The following is a 17,017-nucleotide window of genomic DNA, read 5'->3' on the forward strand; positions in this document are numbered from 1 at the left end:
AAGCCTAGAATCTAGATACAGAAAGCTTATGCCTGCACAAAGGAAACAATGAAATACACCTAATTAGAAACATTTGAGAAGCCAACTGTCCAATTACTTTTGGTCCCCTAGAATGGACTAATGTATAGAGATGTAATACTTACACAGACCAATATGGATGTAAATACCTTCAAATAAAGGTGACAGTCCTCATTTTAACCTCATTATCCATTGCTTCATTTCATATCCAATGTGCATAAGTACAGAGCCGAAAGAACAGAAATTGTACAACTGTCTAAATACCTATGGACTGCACTGTATACCATGATGACTAACAAGCAATTTTAGAATTTACAGCAATGTGGAGAGGATTTGTTGCTGCACAGTTGTGTCTAGTTGTAGCATGTGGGAACATATCTGGCTTTTAGTGGGGATGCGGGCCCACTAAATTATATACGTTTTGTGGAAGTGACATGTTTGCGAAGTGCAGGAGGGTGGCAGATACATTGTGAAAGAGGATTTCCCTAATTGGATGTTTTTTTCAACATAAGTTTCATAATCACACACACACACACACACACACACACACACACACACACACCTTCCTGACTAGGAGCAACAGAAACTTATGTTGACAGGCCTTATCTAATCACAGTGAAAGGGAGCGTTACAGGGGTTTGCCAGTCTCCACACCCTGCTAGCTGCATGGCAGTGTGGAGTATTCAGGGGATGTCCTAATGTACAGGACACAATTCAGGTAAAAAAAATGATGCCTAGCTATTGTTTGGTTCAGTGTAACATTCTTATAAATATATTCTTATCATTATTTGTAGTCAATCAGGGTGTGGTTGCATATGTGCTGACCACACCAATTTTATCACAATTTTTTCTAAACTGCCAGCAGTCACATTTATCATTGTTAATAATATACAGTAGATGTTTTTTATTGCATCGTCTATCATGTTCTAATCATACACCCGCTCACTCTACATTTTTCTTTTCCCAAATTATGAATTCCCCTTTCACTTCGAACAACTTTCTCTTTACCTCAGAAATAGCCTTGCTCTATTATTCTCTGACTTTACTCATACTGCCCTGCCCATGGTTCTGATAAAAATGATTGCCAAAGTACATTAAGTCTGTTTGTGCACACATTCACAATGACAACAGGATCAGCACACTCCCCGTGTTCCTGCTTGTGTGGAAGAATCCATTAAGCGTTTTGTAAACAGACTGGGGTAAATGGACAGTCCCTGCTTTGTGTGAGTGGCTCCTTACGTAAGCCCACTGCTTTGTCCCGTCATTACCATGTTCCGTTCTTGTCCAAAGCAGGACTCAGGAGCCAAACAGGAGTTCTCTGCTCATACATACAGTATCTGTGTACTATGTAAAGTGAATGAGTGAATGTGATAGAGAATAATTTGATTTACCTCAACAACCACCCCCTCAAAATACACAATCTACACTGGTTAGATTCATTTCCCATTTTACGTTTATTTATCAGTTCACTTCTGTTGGACAGCCAGTACACGACACTACAATACCAGCAGGTGTTGTGGGACTGGACTAGGCAGTTCAGTCATCCTGTACTCTCGGCGTCAGGGCACCATACGAATCACAGTCTACCTTTTCAAACATTAATAAATAAATCTATTAAATATTATCTGCTCTTTTTGCTGGTGCACTGTTGTGCCAGTGTCCTGCACTCGTTCATTTTAATCTAATTTTCATTTATCTAAATCAGCTCCCAGCACGCACACACACACGCGCACATGCACGCAAGCACGCACTCGCTCTCCTCCCCTCTCAGTCCTGTGGGTCCTGGCACTGCTGACAGCTCTGCATGTCCTCAGAGTAATCCTCAATCTGGATGGTTATGGTGTGGAAGTCAAACTTGTCCTGCAGGATCCCACTGGCTTCCTTCAGCACTGCCTGTCCATCCACCCCATCCTCTACACACAGTGGATATAAGCCAATATAAATGCACAACAACAAATAAAGCATAGCATATATATTTATGGCTAAAATGAGCATAACAGGAAGCTTTAACTTGGCACTGAATGAACTGAAAGCAGAAGCACGCAGGCCATTCTATGCCAAAGCAAACACTCACTCAAACTCCAATTAAGATGCAACAAAATTATCCTAATCAGTTTTTAAACACTGAGTGGCAAAAGTGTGGGGTTTGTTCACAGCTAGGCCAATACTCATTAAAATACTAAAAGCTATTCACTTTCACAAGACAACAATCACCCCAAATCACCTCAATTAGCAACTGGGACCCTCAAAAAACACAAAAAATAAAGAATTTTCAGAATCTACATGACAAGTACTTATAGAGTTTGTTATTATATTAGGATTACGATGTGGACAGACTGGTAGAAAAGTAGACTCACTGATGGCAATGTGAACAGACAGCACTGGTTGATTGACACTTAGAGCCCAAATATGCAGGCTGTGGAGGGATCTCACTCCTCGGATTGACAGCAGCGTCTCTTTCACCTGTGAGAAGTCCAGCCCCCGCGGAGTACCTGCCGGAAACCCCACAGTTCAGAGGTCATACAGCCACATCAAAGGTGCAAAGGCACGGTTTCAGTTGTGGCTTTTTGACAAGGCTTGAGGAAACATTATTTGCTTGCGTGTTATATTTGGTCTCAGTTTGCATATGGTGCATTTTAATGCGGATATGCAAACATCCACTGTGCTGCAGTGGAAGTCTAGTTTTATGCTTTGACTAGTCAATAAATCCATTTAAAACATTTCCAAGGGACGTGCAGTCACCTACTTTGACAAAGGGTGCTTGTGAACACAACCGAAGTCGAACACACGTGTATATTCACACTGCAAATGTGAATACATATACAATGATGTCCATCATTTGACCATGCAGTGAAATGACCAGGCTAATGTACCACTGAGCGGTATGATATGATGTGACAGGGCTGATCCCTTATTGTTCTTGATTATTACCCCAAACTGAAACAAATGCAGTGATGGATTTGTATTTCAACACTGCATGAATGATAGAACAGAGCACTTAAGGATATGCTGGAAAAACACTTTGTGGTTCAGAATAATCTGCCAGTGGCATCACCTGAAAGCTCTGAGAAACAGCCTCCCCATTGCTATCATTTTGACATAACTTCTATGCCTTTATGCAAACTCCAACTCCTCCCTACCACCACTTTTCACCTCTTCTCTTCCCTCACTTCCTCACTTTTTATCTCTCCCTTCATCCCTCCCCCCTCACCCTCCATCAGCACGGTGAGCACGTCCCTGAGGATAGCGAGAGTGGTTCCCAGGACGAGGAAGGAGAAGAGGAAGGTGCAGATGGGATCGATCAGCTTTAACCCCGGCTGTAATGGGAGACACAGAACCACAGAGGGTTTAACTCCATCAATTGGATCGACTGATGAAAAAATGAAAGTGAGCTTCCCACAACAGCCTCACCATGAGCTGCCACCTCAGAAGCACTTCCAAGGGCTACAACACATCATTAAATGTCTATTTCAATGTAAATTCAGTGTTGTAAACTGAGTGCCCAAATGATGGGTTTATGCTCTATATCGCTTTTGGTAAAACTGATCATCTATAGATATAGCGAACGTAGAAGACCACTATAAATAAAAGCATTCGAGATCTCCACTGGTCAATCAGGGGCTTGCAGTCTAATAAGGACTTTCGTTAGTGGAGACAACATAAAAATGGTGTGTGAGCATTCCACCGAACATGAATATAGAACCCACAAAAAAGGCTTATTGGCTAATCAATATCCAGGACTGGAACTATCAATTTTATGATAGACATAATTTCATTAATAATTGGCTGTGAGTACATGAGGCATAACGGGACAGTCTGCATCCCTCTCCCGGTCATTAGGAGGCGGAGTCTGTACCTTGAAGTAGATGGCATAAGAGGCCATCAACACTCCCAGGCTCTGCAGCAGATCCCCAATCACATGGATGAAGGCAGCACGCACACTCGCATTCTGCTGAGGCTTGCGGGAATCTGGAGGACTGTTAGATCCATGGCTGTGACCATGGTGGTGAGAGCACTGATGAAGAGTGATACCCATTCTGGAGGAATGGATGGAAGGATGGGGGGAGGGGGGAGACAGCGAGTCGGTCAGAAAGAAAGAGTCAGAAGGATAGAGGGTACAAAGTTAGTTTAGACTATGTCCAAAATCATGATCTGCATGATAAATTACTGATATACATTGAAAGCACCTGTACCTGTGCACCTGCTTATTCACATGATTATCTATTCAGCCAATCATGTGGCAGCAGTGCAATGCATAAAATTATGCAGATGTGGGTCAGGAGCTTCAGTTAATGTTTACATCAACCAACAGAATTGGGAAAAATGTGATCCAAGTGACTTGGACCTTTGGGGTAAATCCTGAGTGGAATTTCAATTGCAGTACCCTTGTGTAAAAGAAACCAGGTATGTCTGTATATAACCAGGAGTGTGGTAATGCAATGTGGTTCAAGCTAAAATACTGAGTAAACAAATTTTGAGATATTTTCAGTTCTGAATCAACTTGCCAGTTTGCACTGAAAACAGAATTCGGGTCCCAGGGTGCTATTCAGACAGAGAGAAGCAGGGCTGTTTTAATGACTGCCTGGGTGAGCAGGACCCATGGAGCTGGACCCGAAACTCACATGATGTTCACCGCAACAGCACAGCCGGACGTGATGAGCATGACGCTGCCATTAATGTCAAAATCCTGTGACATCATTCTCTGCACTGCCAGGTACACCAGCACACCCGTCACCACCCAGATGGAAAGCACAGACAGCAACGCCCCCAGAATCTCTAAGACACACACCCACAGAAAGAGAACAAGGAAAGGAAGGCTGTGGTCATGAACACAACAAACATACAAAACAAACAGTACCACACAATTCAAGGAACCCATACAAAACAGAGGGAGAAGGTTAAGTTGAAAAGGCCATACGCCACATAGTCGCCTTTTCTCCTACCAAACTGTCCCTCGCACGCACACCTATGGCACTGGGCTCACCTGCTCGGTGCCAGCCAAAGTTCATGGTCTTGGTGGCAGGGCGGGACGACATCCACAGTGAGAAGAGGCTGAGCAGCATGCTGGCAAAATCTGTCAGCAGGTGGGCTGCATCTGTGAGGATGGCCAGACTGTGGGCCAGATAGCCCCCTGAGCAGGGTGCAGAGAGGATGGATTACAGAACTGCAACACTACACAACCGCATTATGATCCCACAGACCTACCACAGATCCTTATGTCTCAAACTTTGTCGGCAGGGCCTGTGCTTACCAATCACCTCGCCGATGATAAACAGCAGACAGACAGATGAGGCCACGTACAGCTGGAGGCGGGCCCTGCGCTTCCCCTGCTCTCCACGAAGGGCCTCGCCAGCAGATGAGTGACAGTGCTGTTGGCCAATTCGTTGCTCCTCTGCACCAAGATCACCATATAATCTTGAAAGTGATGGAAGGAGGGAGGGAGAGAAAGTCAAATCTGAATTTGAGGAGATGTATTCAGAGAACATTTTGAAACTAAGTGTACTGTGAAAAACAATGTTGCTGATGGGTAAGGGTGAATTAAAAAATGAAGGAATGGTTAGTTATTTGCACACATGCTGACAAACACACAGAGGTATAGTTCTGCAGAGATGGACCACAAACTGTGCTCACAAGCACAGTGTTCATTGTACAGCACAGCACCAATATGTTATCTGAAAACATTTAGTTTGGTGAAGTCTCGATTAAGTCATTCAAATTATGTTTATAATACTGCAACACATCATTAAATTGTATTATAAAAATGAAACCCATGAAACAAAAGGTTCATAGAAACTACCAAAGGTAGCCCAACTGGTAGTGCTAGAACCAAAAAACCCTTTATATGAAGTGTAAGGGAAGTCACTGAATGCAGGCCCAGCACAATGGTTACCCACTTCATATCACTCATCAATAATTCTTGGCACATTCAACGACCTAATTAGTATGTAGAGTTATGGACAGACAAATAGGCCAAATGATTACGTCGAGTAGGATGGTCTTGTAAAATTATGTGAATTCGCAGTGCCTTTGTCAAGAAATGTAGGTTACCTGAAGCAAAGTCGTCAGACGGCATAATGACTGCACTTAAGATCCCCATATGCCAACCACTAAAAAGGAAACGTGTCAGCCACAATAATTCAATGCAATTTTGAGACCGTCATGATTGGTAATGGTTTAGGGTGAGCATAATTATAGTCTATACCCAGTGCGTTTGAGTAAAAAGATGTACAAAAATACCACGCGCTGATTGACAAACCACCTGAGTGCTTGCATAGGTATCCAAAGCAGCACGTGAAGGAATAACCAACCCAACTGATCCAATAACAAATGCAATGCCACAAAAAATACTGACACTAACCTGCCGGGAAAGTGATGTTCCACCAGAAGACCGGTTCTCTCGTTGACTTTATCCATGTTGGTTAGTTGTAGAATTGTAGTTGTAGAAAGTGGTGTTGAAAAACAAAATTTCTTCTGTTCGTCTGCTCTACCCTGTTAATAATTAGGCTTGAAGATCCATTTAAAAAATCTGTCGCTACACGCGAAATGTTCAGTTAATTCAGTAAATATCCAGTGCAGGCTCGACAAGATTTATCTTGATACTCCTCTCCTACGAGTAGTTCAGGCCTTTAATCACGTCTTTTTAATTGCGTCGTGTGTAAAAGTGAGAACCGCACTTTGTTTCTCGGACTACTGAAATCATAGCCAGTATGTATAACGATTTTAAACTGCTTGTTAATTATTAGTTTGTTAAATGTATATAGCTCTTGATATGCATAGGCTATGGCCCAATCATGAGACATTAATTAGCCTATCAATGCTAGACGAATTGAGGGTTAGGTAGTTATCCGAAATGTCTGGTTTTCTGAGCCGTAGTCAAGACCTTGATTTTGGTTTTCTTGCAAAGAAATTTCTTCCCCGGTTTTCAAGGACTATTTCATGTTTGGTTGTAAGTGATGCTAGCTTTCTATTGGTTAAGATTTCAGTTTTATTGATCACGGACCAGGGAATCCCGAAATGTCTTCACGCCCCTAAATATGCAGGTACTATGGGGTATATTTGGTGTGTCCGGTTCCAGACAAGCAAAAACTTTTTTATTTTATGTGAAGATTTATTTTTATATTATATTATATTATATTATATATAAAGACGTGAAGGAAAGGCGTGACATGTTTGACATGAAAAGCAACACTTTATTCCACTGTGCAATTTATACATTCATTCAGTGAAATCTCTAGGTGCATTTTTTTTCCTGAATATGGCACCTAGCTTCTGATGTCTGCACCTAACAACTTGATCTTCTCTCGCCAACAAATCTACACATCACAAAACATCTACAGGACTGGGTCTTTGGCCCGCCCCCTACGGTACAGTACGTGCTTTCTGCCACCCTTCCAGCGTAAACAAATGTGCTTCTTCGCGTCCAGGTTTCCCCATCGTCTTTTTGCTCCTTATACCCTTCAGCGTAAAAATACGTGGCAACTCTTGGCATAATATACAAAACAACAGTAATGATTATTTTAATCATTACAAGTAGCACAATAACATTAAAAATATAAAAAGTACAAAACATACATTTTGCACCAATGCATGTATATATATAAAAAATAACATTCCATTGATGAATTAAATGATGACATGATGCAAAGAAGTTTTCCTGCTTTGTATGGAAGATTCAGAGGCATTTCACAGCGCCAGCCGCAGGGGGCGCTGTCTACCAGGAAACCCTCCACGTCTGCAATTGGATAGCGTTCACTAGTTTTAAAGCTAAGCCCTATGCCTGAGTCTTTCCTTTTGGTTTAGTTTATAAACGTTCTCCATCCTCTCACCTCTCACCTCCATCAAAGAGGGCTGATATGCACTTTGTGTGTGGGTATGCGTCAGAGGAAGAAAGAGAGAGAGAGACAGAGAAAGAGAGGTGAGGGGAGGGAGAGAGATTCTCCTGGAATTTTTCCCGAGGTTGCACCATTTAAAACCTGAGACAACAAACATCTCCACCCTCCTCCAACTCCTCTTCTTCTCATCTGTCAACACCTTCCCTGTCTTCTTATCTTCACTTCCTTTTTGACCACCATCGGCTCTGCTTAAATCACCCCAGAGCAGCATCTTGTTTCTTGTGCTCGACTCTCACTGCTCACCTGGGGGAGACACAGAGCACAAGCACATCTCAGCCTGAGACTCTCCATAGCAGCAGACTCTCCTCTCTCACAGACATCAGTCACAGAGCTTCATCTGCATAACAGAAACTCTTATCGCATCCTGTTCATGATGTGCATGCATGTTCATGATTCTCTCTTAGATGAGTCATAGCAGGGGTGGAAATAAGGGAGTCTTGTTTGTGTATGTGTGTTGGAGGGCCCTTTCTCACATTTTTTGTCCTTGTACAAATGATTTCCAGATCCTTCCATGTGTCATAGATGTGGCGTGTGTATACGCACAGAAGCAGTTGTGTGCACTTCCTACTGGGTTGTGCATTGTTAAAGTGCGATGCAGAATAAAGATATAACCATAGCGGTAGGATAAAGATGATGTCAATTCATCTTCATCCTACAGGAGATGCTGCCTGAGGCATAGTGGTTAAGGTACATGACTGGGACCTGCAAGGTCAGTGGTTCGATCCCCGGTGTAGCCACAATAAGGACCACACAGCCATTGGGCCCTTGAGCAAGGCTCTTAACCCTGCATTGCTCCCTGATTGTCTCCTGCTTAGTCTAATCAACTGTACATTGCTCTGGATAAGAGCATCTGCCAAATGCCATTAATGTAATGTAATTTCCTCCCCCTCCTTGTTCCCTCTGCCCCCACTAACCTCCCATTGGCCGCTGTGCTTCTTCACCAGCCTCTTCCTCTGCACCCCCTTCCTCATCCTCAAAGTCGTCATCATCATCATCTGGGTGAGATAAGTCCGAGGTCAACAGAAACATTAATGATGCACAATAATAGACATTTCCTCACTGGCACCTCTCCCCATTCATTTAAGAGATGTTGAGTAATACCAGAATTAATAAATACGGGTGTATGACTACAGCAATGGCAAGTGCCTCATACAGGTGATTAACTGTAAAATGAAATACAGTTTAGCAGGGCTTGGTATAAAAGGTTGCACCGGTGACACAGAACTTACCCACGCCAAAATCCATGGTGCTTAGCAGCTCCTCCACTTGCTGGGTGTCGACGGTGAAATGGTCCATGTTCTCGAACCCCGGTTCGATTCGCTCGGCCGCGTTGAGGCGTGAGGCGCTGGATATCCTATCAGCACAGCAGGGTGTGGTCATTCAGAGATCAGCAGGAACAGTGAGGGCGATTACTTACAGAACAGGAAGTCACAGGAAGTCACACATGAAACGGGAGGATGTGAGGATGGTGGACATGCGTGGGACAAGAAGACGGAACGGGACGTTAAACATGAGAGGGTGGTGCGACTTACTCGTTCAGAAGCTTTTTAGCATTCTGTAGATATTTAGCATGGGTAGAAAAGGAGAGAAAAGATAATTAAATTAGAGCTAATTTTACTCTTAGCAATCCACGATTGTATAGCGGTATAATCAAATAACTGTATAGTGCTTTACTTTTTCAATTATTCTAGCACACAAATAACATCAACGCTAGTAGTGACATAATTCTTAATTCATCTGTGAATTTAAGGCTTTGAGGCAGCTTATGGAATCACGGCCATCACACTAGTGTTTCCACAGTAAGAATGAACGCAAGGTCATCATCCCGTGGCTTTGGCATCAAAGCAGCGCTGTAAGTGCCCAGGCAGAACTGCTAGCTGGCTAGTGCTGGATGGTGCTGGAGTCTCACCACCAGGAAGCTGGCCTCTCCCGGCTCATCCATGGAGGAAATGGCGGTCTGCATGAGTGCGGAGCTGCCCTCCAGCTGCTGCCGGTACTTCTGTGCCAGGCCGCGCACAAAGGCCGTCTTGGTGTCCTGCTCCACCGCGATCCGAGCCAGCAGCTCGCCCTTCTTCTCCTCCAACAGTGCGTACAGCCCGTCAAACGTCTCCCCTAGCAACCGCTTCTGACGCTCGCTGTTCTCCTGCCACAGGGAGAGAGAGGAGAGTGAGGGAGGCAGAGGGCAGGCAGAGGGAGAGAGGGCAGATGGAGGTAGAGAGGAGGCAGAGGGAGAGAGTGGAGATTGAGGGAGGCAGAGGGAGGGAGGGAGGGAGAGAGGTCATATGGAGTTAGAGAGGAGGGAGAGGGGGGAGGCAGAGATGACAAGGAGGGACAGAGGGGAGGGAGAGAGAAGATGGGAGAGAAAAGAGATGGGGGGGAGAGGGGAGAGGGAGGAGGCAGAGGGAGAGATGGGGGAGAGGGAGGAGGCAGAGGGAGAGAGAGGTAGGTGGGAAAACAAATGAGAGTGAGAAGAAGGTAGAGAGAAAGGGATATAAAGTGAAAGCAGGAAAGGTGATAAAGAAGTAAAGGAGAGAGTAAGAAAATAAAATGGTGTGAGTCAAAAGAAGAGGAAAAGTGAGTGGTGGGGGAAAAAAGGGAAACAGAAAATTGGGCAGAGAGGGGTAAAACAGAAAATAAAACACTGTTTGTTTCAGGTCTCATCAGGCGATACCCTATTATGGACGTTTAGTGCCAATACATGTGGTGAATCCACCCCACTGGTGCCTCCTGCTGTACCTCAATGGCTGTGCAGGTGTTCTCCATTTGGGTCAGGATGGCCTGGATCCTTTCATTTCCAGACACTATGGCTGCAATACCTTCAGACAGCTCTGTCTGCAACACGCACAAAAAACTGGGTCAGAACACACATACACATACACTCAGTGAGCACTTTATTAGGTATTTATTGAACTCATTTTGTTTTACTAAAAGTCTAAAAATACCAATACGTCTAAAATAAATACATAATAAAGTGCTTACTGGGTGTATACACAAAAGGCAAACAAAAACACTGCCAGGAACCCTTTCATCTGCTTCACTGTCTACTGGCACTGACTCACTCACCCTTGCACAAATGTTTTTCTCTCTCACACCCCCACTTTTCCTTCCTGTTGTTTTTATGTTCTGCTCAGAGAAATGACTGCATGAGAGTCAGAAACCTCACTGTGGTGACAGTCATTAATGATGTGAAAGCAGACGCCCCTCTCTGTATCTGATCTCAGGGAAGAGGGCTGATATCCCAGCAAGCCATGCACATTAGCAGCGAGCGCAAATAGATGCCCTGCCATCTGCCATATCCAGGCCCCTCTGCTGTGCTGATGCAGGCTTTTCTCCTTCACTGAGTCTGGCACACGGGAGACTTATATGGGTAACGTGTCACCCCACCTGTGTCTATAAACAGTGGGCTGGCAGGGGAAGGGCACAGACATAATGGAGGGAACAGAGGTCACATCACTGAGAAGATGGGTTCATACACATCCACATACAGAGCGAGAGAAGGCATTCTACATGGATTCATAGGCACACACAGGGGTCAGGAACACTCTCCGCCAAACAAAAGTGTCAAATACAGTCATTTCTCAAATATTGTAGATGCATACAGACAAGTGAATAAACACAAATCTTTCAGATATGTTCAGTCTCTTTCTTTCTGTCCTTTCCCTCTCTCACACACACCCACACACACACATGCACTGACGCACACACACTGACATGTGCACATGCTCACATACACACATACACACACTTGCACACGTGCACACACACAGCGCTGGTGTGATCTGAAAAGCATCTCCTCTGAGAATAGCATGCATAGCTGGGGGAGGGTGGGGGCACTGACAGGCCCTTCTACGGACCAGAGAGGCACCCACCCCCCCCCCCGCCCTCTGACCTGTTCTGTGACACATGGCTCCCTGTGCCCTACTTGTAAACACAACTAAAAGGGGCGGGGGGCAACCAACACTTCCAATGCAATCCCACACTGCGCTGAATGTATCAGGTTCACGGCCCTTGATTACTGCCCAGAGCTGAGCCATGCTGTGGGAAGAGGAGGGGCCTGCAAGGCTGATGCACACCAGGTTTCTCTTTCATTTATCTCCATTCATCTTTCCTCCTATCAGACTATTCATCTTCCCCAATCAACCAGCTCTCTCTGTCCTAGCTGCAAATGAGCTACTTCGCTCAAAACTACAATGTTTTGCAAGATGGGGCAGCCTATAGCCTTGTGGCTAAGGTGCTTGACTGGATCCTGAGAGGCTGGTGGATGGAGCCCCAGTGTAGCCACTGTAAGATCTCTGCAGGAGTTGGGTAATGTAAATAAATCTAATGTAAACTAATAAACTAAACTAATAAAATATTTCTCAGAATGTACAATTCTGATAAACTGTCCCTGTCTCGCTCCTTCACCTTCTCTAAAGATCTAAATATAGAGCAGCACTAGAAGCCTGGTCTGTAAAGCATACAGTGACCTACTCCGTGTTTAGATACAGAAACATATATGTGTACATATATACACATATGCACATACACCAGTCTGTCTGTGTGTGAAGCATTCCTTACAGGCCCAGAGGATTGGGGACAGATTCCTGCTGCCATGAGGCTTCTTATCTCTCTCTCTCTCTTTCTCTCTGTCTCAGTCTCCTCTTCACTTTCTCTCGCTCCCTCATTCTCTATTTTTGTACATATGACCCAATCTTTCAGAGTTTTGATAAAAATATACTGCTGTCTGAGCACAGCGCCCCCTGGGGGAACCCACCTTCTGTTTCTGGTACACGCTCTGTAGGGGCGAGACTTCACAGTTCTTGTGGGCCCCAAACACCTTGCACATGGAGCAGGTGGGCACCTGGCAGGTGAGGCAGTAGATGTTGATCTTCTCCTCCCCGTGCTCCTCACACATAGGCTGCTCCACCTTCGCCTTCAGGGGCCGCGGGCTGTGTTGGGGGGGATGGAGGGGTGGGGTGGGTGGTTAGGAGGAGGCGCTGGTGTCAAAGCTCAGTGCGCTGCTATAACTGGGACAATGACCTCACCCACCTGAGGCTGTTGCGCTGGTTTATGTTGTTTGCCAGTCTGGATGATTGACGTTGCCATGGCAGAGAAGACGTGCCCTGCTCTGCACCTACCGTGCGTCAGGCGGGCCTCGGCCTTGCAGTCATGGCAACGACAATATTGTGGTCTATTAATACGTCTGACCTCCGCCATGAGTGCAGGCGCTGAGTTTCTCTCACTTTTTACCCCCTGCTGTATTTACTACACTGGTCTCTTTCAGAGCTTTCTTCTACCTCTTCCTTTCTTCCCCTTCCTTAGTCTCGCTGTGCTAATTTCTTATGTACCCCCCCCCCCCGCTCAGCCTTGTAAGGCTCTGCTTTAAATACCCTCTCACGGTAAGACACCTGATATTCTGTCACCGGTGTCACCTGCTGCCCCCCCACACCCCCATGGCCTGGCTCTCACATGCACCCAGAATATTTCACTGATAACAACACGGCCTTCTTCCTAAAGGTCGGGGCAGCACCTCACCCCCACACCCCCCACAACTCTGTGGAGAGGGGTTCATGTTCTGTGCTCCAATTTACTGTACACTACTATGCAGAGTGTCTCTGCAATGCATTAGTCTACTGTACCAAACCCCCAAACTGAACTGAGATTATTTACTAAGAGCACCTAATTGTTCAGGGTCACATACATCAATCTGGGTTAAACCACAAACATCGCCGAGAACACACAGACAGAGTGCGTGCTATCGAAAGCATTTGAAGAAATGAATGCATGAACAATGCATGGCTCTGAATTCCCAAGATAATTACATGTGTGAATTACAAATGAAATAAGGTTTAACTCTGAATTCCAGGAACATTCCTGTGAAGGCTGTAATTTTTCTGAAAATGTGGTGTGGGAGGAGAGGTGAAAAGAACTATGCTGAGCAAGATGCAATATAAATACCAGCTGAAGTTCCTCACCTGTTCATGGTGTCACACATCTTTTCAGGTGTCTTTTCACATACACTATCTCTCCAGGTACACCACCAGGTATTACTCAGCTTGGTTTCTCTCACACCTGTGCAGGTGTCTGGTGCAGGGTCTGCTGTGTATGGTGTCTGTGCTGATGTTAATTTGCCTGGTCTGTCAAACACATATCTGTGTGTCTATTTCCTGGTCTGTCTCACTCCTGTAGAGGTGTATTCTACCTGGTCTATCTCACTCCTGGTCTGTCTCACTCCTGTAGAGGTGTATTCTACCTGGTCTCTCACTCCTGGTCTGTCTCACTCCTGTAGAGGTGTATTTTACCTGGTCTCTCACTCCTGGTCTATCTCACTCCTGGTCTGTCTCACTCCTGTAGAGGTGAATTTTAACTGGACTCTCACTCCTGGTCTGTCACACTCCTGTTGTGGTGTATTCTACCTGGTTTCTCACTCCTGGTCTGTGTCACTCCTGGCCAGGCATTTGCTCACCTGCTGCTCTCCTGTTTGTAGATGTCGATGATGTTCTCGACCAGCAGGTTGCGCTGCAGGCCGTAGACTCCATGTCGGTCCAGGACCACCTCATGTCGACAGGAGGGGCAGCGAAATCGCCCCCCTGTGATGTTGGTGCCACGCGACGAGTAGTATGGGTTAGCAGCCTGTAGGAGAGCACAGGGAGAAAATGTTCAGGCGTACAGGATCACGTTCAGTATCAGGAGCAGGAGCAGGAACTGTGTGAACAGTGCGGTCTGGATTTCCCTTGACTTAACTTCTCTTTCACTCTAGCTAAATGGACAGAGATGGAGAAGATGATGGCAAAGGAGATGGTGTAGTTATGTAAAACTGAAATGTCATTTGGGGAGATCAGTCAGTGATGTAAGCACAGACCACAACTGACTTGGGTCCTCAGAAGCCCGACAGTCACCATGGAGAAGGGGAAGTTTCAGAGGTTTTGTTGGGTTCAGGACAAGGCTAGATTTTAAGTAATTCATTAACAGTGATATAGATTATGTGTTTTGGATCAGTAACAAAGTACATAGCAAACCACACAAACAACTGAGCTCCTCTTGTATGCATTGCCACTGCAATGTGATCACATTGTATCAAAATAACGGGTTGTTACAGCACAATGACATCAGAACCGGAAATAGGGTGCAGCAGGGAGCGCAGACGCAGCAGGCAGCGCAGTCACATTGGCATGTAGGCCTACCCAGCGCAAGTGTCCCCTGGTAGCCTAGCCTAGCCTCAAAATCATTCACTTTTAGTGTAGAACTGTATAAGAACTAGAAAATAAAAAGCTTCTCATCACATTGAGGTTACACATTGATATTCCCTGCTTAAGTGAGGCGGTACAAGACAGTGCTCCATGAGCATAATTTCAGTACGGGGAATAGGACTGTGTTTACTGAGGGGTGCAGGACTGAACTGCATATGCTCTTTCTGTACTCGGGTAAGCTGAATTCAAATATTACAATGTTTAAATGGCATTCCTGTATGTGCCCCTTACAAGTACTAAAAAGCATATACAGAACACATGTATGACATTTAACATCAGGCCAACAATAATTACTGTGTAGCAATTAGACAATAATGGTCTTTTGGCCAGTGGACAGCAGTCTGTTCCTTCTCAGCTCTCACAGTTTGAAGAGGGCGAGATTATGGTTAACCTTTGGGCTGCCAACACATTCCAGCTGGCTGATACTGAGTGAAGCATGTGTGTGTGTGTGTGTGTGTGCTACTGTGCTACCATGTCTGAGGGAACAGGACAGGGTGGCGAGTGAGGGGGACCAATCCACCAAGCCATTTCTCAACACAGTGGTGGACAATAGTAAAATGTCATGAAAAAGATTCTCAGTGTAAAAATTCTGTTAACCTTTCAAGGTACTAAGAATGAGAATTTCCCACAACCATTGAAAACAGAGAGAGAAGATATTACTATGGGCCTTGACTGTCAAGGACAGGGCAGCATGAACGTCCTTCAGATGTTCAGAGGGGCTCACGGTGACACAGAGTTATGAGGCTGGAGAGCAGTGGCGTACTTCAGGAAAGAAATCCATTATGGTGGACATGAGTGGACACGATCAGAAAAAAAGCGACAAGGCCCATGAGAGAATATTTACACAATTCACCGTCACATAGATCACCTCTCAAAGCCGCAAGCACACCCACCCCCGCCCCCAGCTCTACGCCCTACAACATGAACCACTCTTCATTCCTCCCTCTTCCTCATTTCTAGACATTGTTCTACCTCTATATCCCTCTCCCTAGTCTTTTCTGCTCTTCTTCCTCCGTTCTTAGCCAAACTGCTGCTACTCCTCCTCTCACTGGTCTTTTCACCCCGTCCACCCCTCCCTGGGCCCTCGCCCTGGGTTCGCCCAGCGCGCTCACCTGGAAGACGTCGTTGGCACACTTCCTGCACAGGTTGTGCTGGCAGGGCAGGATGACCACGGGCTTGGAGAAAATCTCCAGGCAGATGGGGCAGATGAGCTGCTTCTCCAGGTTGTCCATCGGCCCGGAGTCGTGGATGATGTTCGATTGGAAGTCCATGGCGGCCCTGGGAGCTGTCTGTTCGCTGCCTGCGTGCGTGTGTACGTGTGTGACAGTGCAGGTTTTTTGCGCTGCGGCCTCTGTGTTGTGTAGAGGAAAATTGGGCCCTCGTGACGGTGTGTCCGTAAAGTTTCCCCCTGCCGGTGCTGACTGTCTCACGGTTCTCCCCACAGTGTGCCTGTGTGAGTCTCTTTGTTGGCTCTGGGTCGAGTCAGCCCCCCCTTCCCCCAACACCACCCCACCCCCTCTCTATTTATACCCCCTCTCGACACTCGATCTCCGCTCCCTCCACAGCCCATATCTCCCGTCCCCCAGTCCTTTCTCTCCCTCCTCTCCTCCTTGTCTTTCTTGTCTTCCCTCTCCTTATTTTGTCACGCGCATAGAGGACAGTCTTAGCGCACCTCTGTTCTTCCACACAATGACCATTAGCCCTGGGCTCCTCAGCTGTGTCCAAAGACACCACGACCCCACCGCCCCTCCTTTGTGAGGTCATCCGGGTCTCTACCCCAGAAAGCACACTGACCCCATCACCCCGCGAAGCCTCTCTGTGACAGACACCAGACCAGGCAGGGTGCTGGTGAGGGGCCCGTGAGGGTGACACTGACAG

At 45.9% G+C, this 17,017-nt stretch overlaps 2 protein-coding genes across 2 annotated transcripts; both read right to left on the reverse strand.

The window, feature by feature from the left end:
* Positions 1-1,455: 1,455 nt before the first annotated feature.
* On the reverse strand, positions 1,456-6,933 carry LOC133137167 (proton-coupled zinc antiporter SLC30A2-like). The gene is made up of 8 exons (XM_061255250.1): positions 6,377-6,933; positions 5,270-5,433; positions 5,003-5,149; positions 4,641-4,794; positions 3,875-4,055; positions 3,230-3,335; positions 2,376-2,510; positions 1,456-1,931 (listed from the first exon to the last, which is right to left on the reverse strand). Exons 1-8 carry the CDS (start codon positions 6,430-6,432, stop codon positions 1,786-1,788), a joined length of 1,089 nt encoding a protein of 362 aa, XP_061111234.1. The 5' UTR covers positions 6,433-6,933; the 3' UTR covers positions 1,456-1,785.
* A 254-nt stretch (positions 6,934-7,187) lies between these two features.
* On the reverse strand, positions 7,188-16,619 carry LOC133136877 (E3 ubiquitin-protein ligase TRIM63-like). The gene is made up of 9 exons (XM_061254707.1): positions 16,252-16,619; positions 14,356-14,522; positions 12,664-12,838; positions 10,647-10,742; positions 9,820-10,053; positions 9,443-9,465; positions 9,140-9,264; positions 8,825-8,905; positions 7,188-8,153 (listed from the first exon to the last, which is right to left on the reverse strand). Exons 1-9 carry the CDS (start codon positions 16,408-16,410, stop codon positions 8,143-8,145), a joined length of 1,071 nt encoding a protein of 356 aa, XP_061110691.1. The 5' UTR covers positions 16,411-16,619; the 3' UTR covers positions 7,188-8,142.
* Between the last annotated feature and the right edge of the window lie 398 nt (positions 16,620-17,017).

The sequence above is a fragment of the Conger conger genome, chromosome 9 (assembly GCF_963514075.1).
Source record: "Conger conger chromosome 9, fConCon1.1, whole genome shotgun sequence".
Lineage (NCBI taxonomy): Eukaryota > Metazoa > Chordata > Actinopteri > Anguilliformes > Congridae > Conger > Conger conger.

Bases quoted from the DNA above. Each gene is read 5' to 3' on its own strand.
- LOC133137167 (XM_061255250.1), bottom strand. From the start codon at position 6,432: ATGGATAAAGTCAACGAGAGAACCGGTCTTCTGGTGGAACATCACTTT. The intron at 2,511-3,229 runs GTGAGGGGGGAG...GGTTTCCGGCAG, and splicing joins GCTCACCGTGCTGATGGAGG to GTACTCCGCGGGGGCTGGAC. The intron at 1,932-2,375 runs GTGAGTCTACTT...CACTGTGTGTAG, and splicing joins GTCTGTTCACATTGCCATCA to AGGATGGGGTGGATGGACAG.
- LOC133136877 (XM_061254707.1), bottom strand. From the start codon at position 16,410: ATGGACTTCCAATCGAACATCATCCACGACTCCGGGCCGATGGACAAC. The intron at 10,743-12,663 runs GTGGGTTCCCCC...TGCGTGTTGCAG, and splicing joins GCGTGTACCAGAAACAGAAG to ACAGAGCTGTCTGAAGGTAT. The intron at 9,265-9,442 runs GTAAGTCGCACC...CTGTGCTGATAG, and splicing joins GCTAAAAAGCTTCTGAACGA to GATATCCAGCGCCTCACGCC.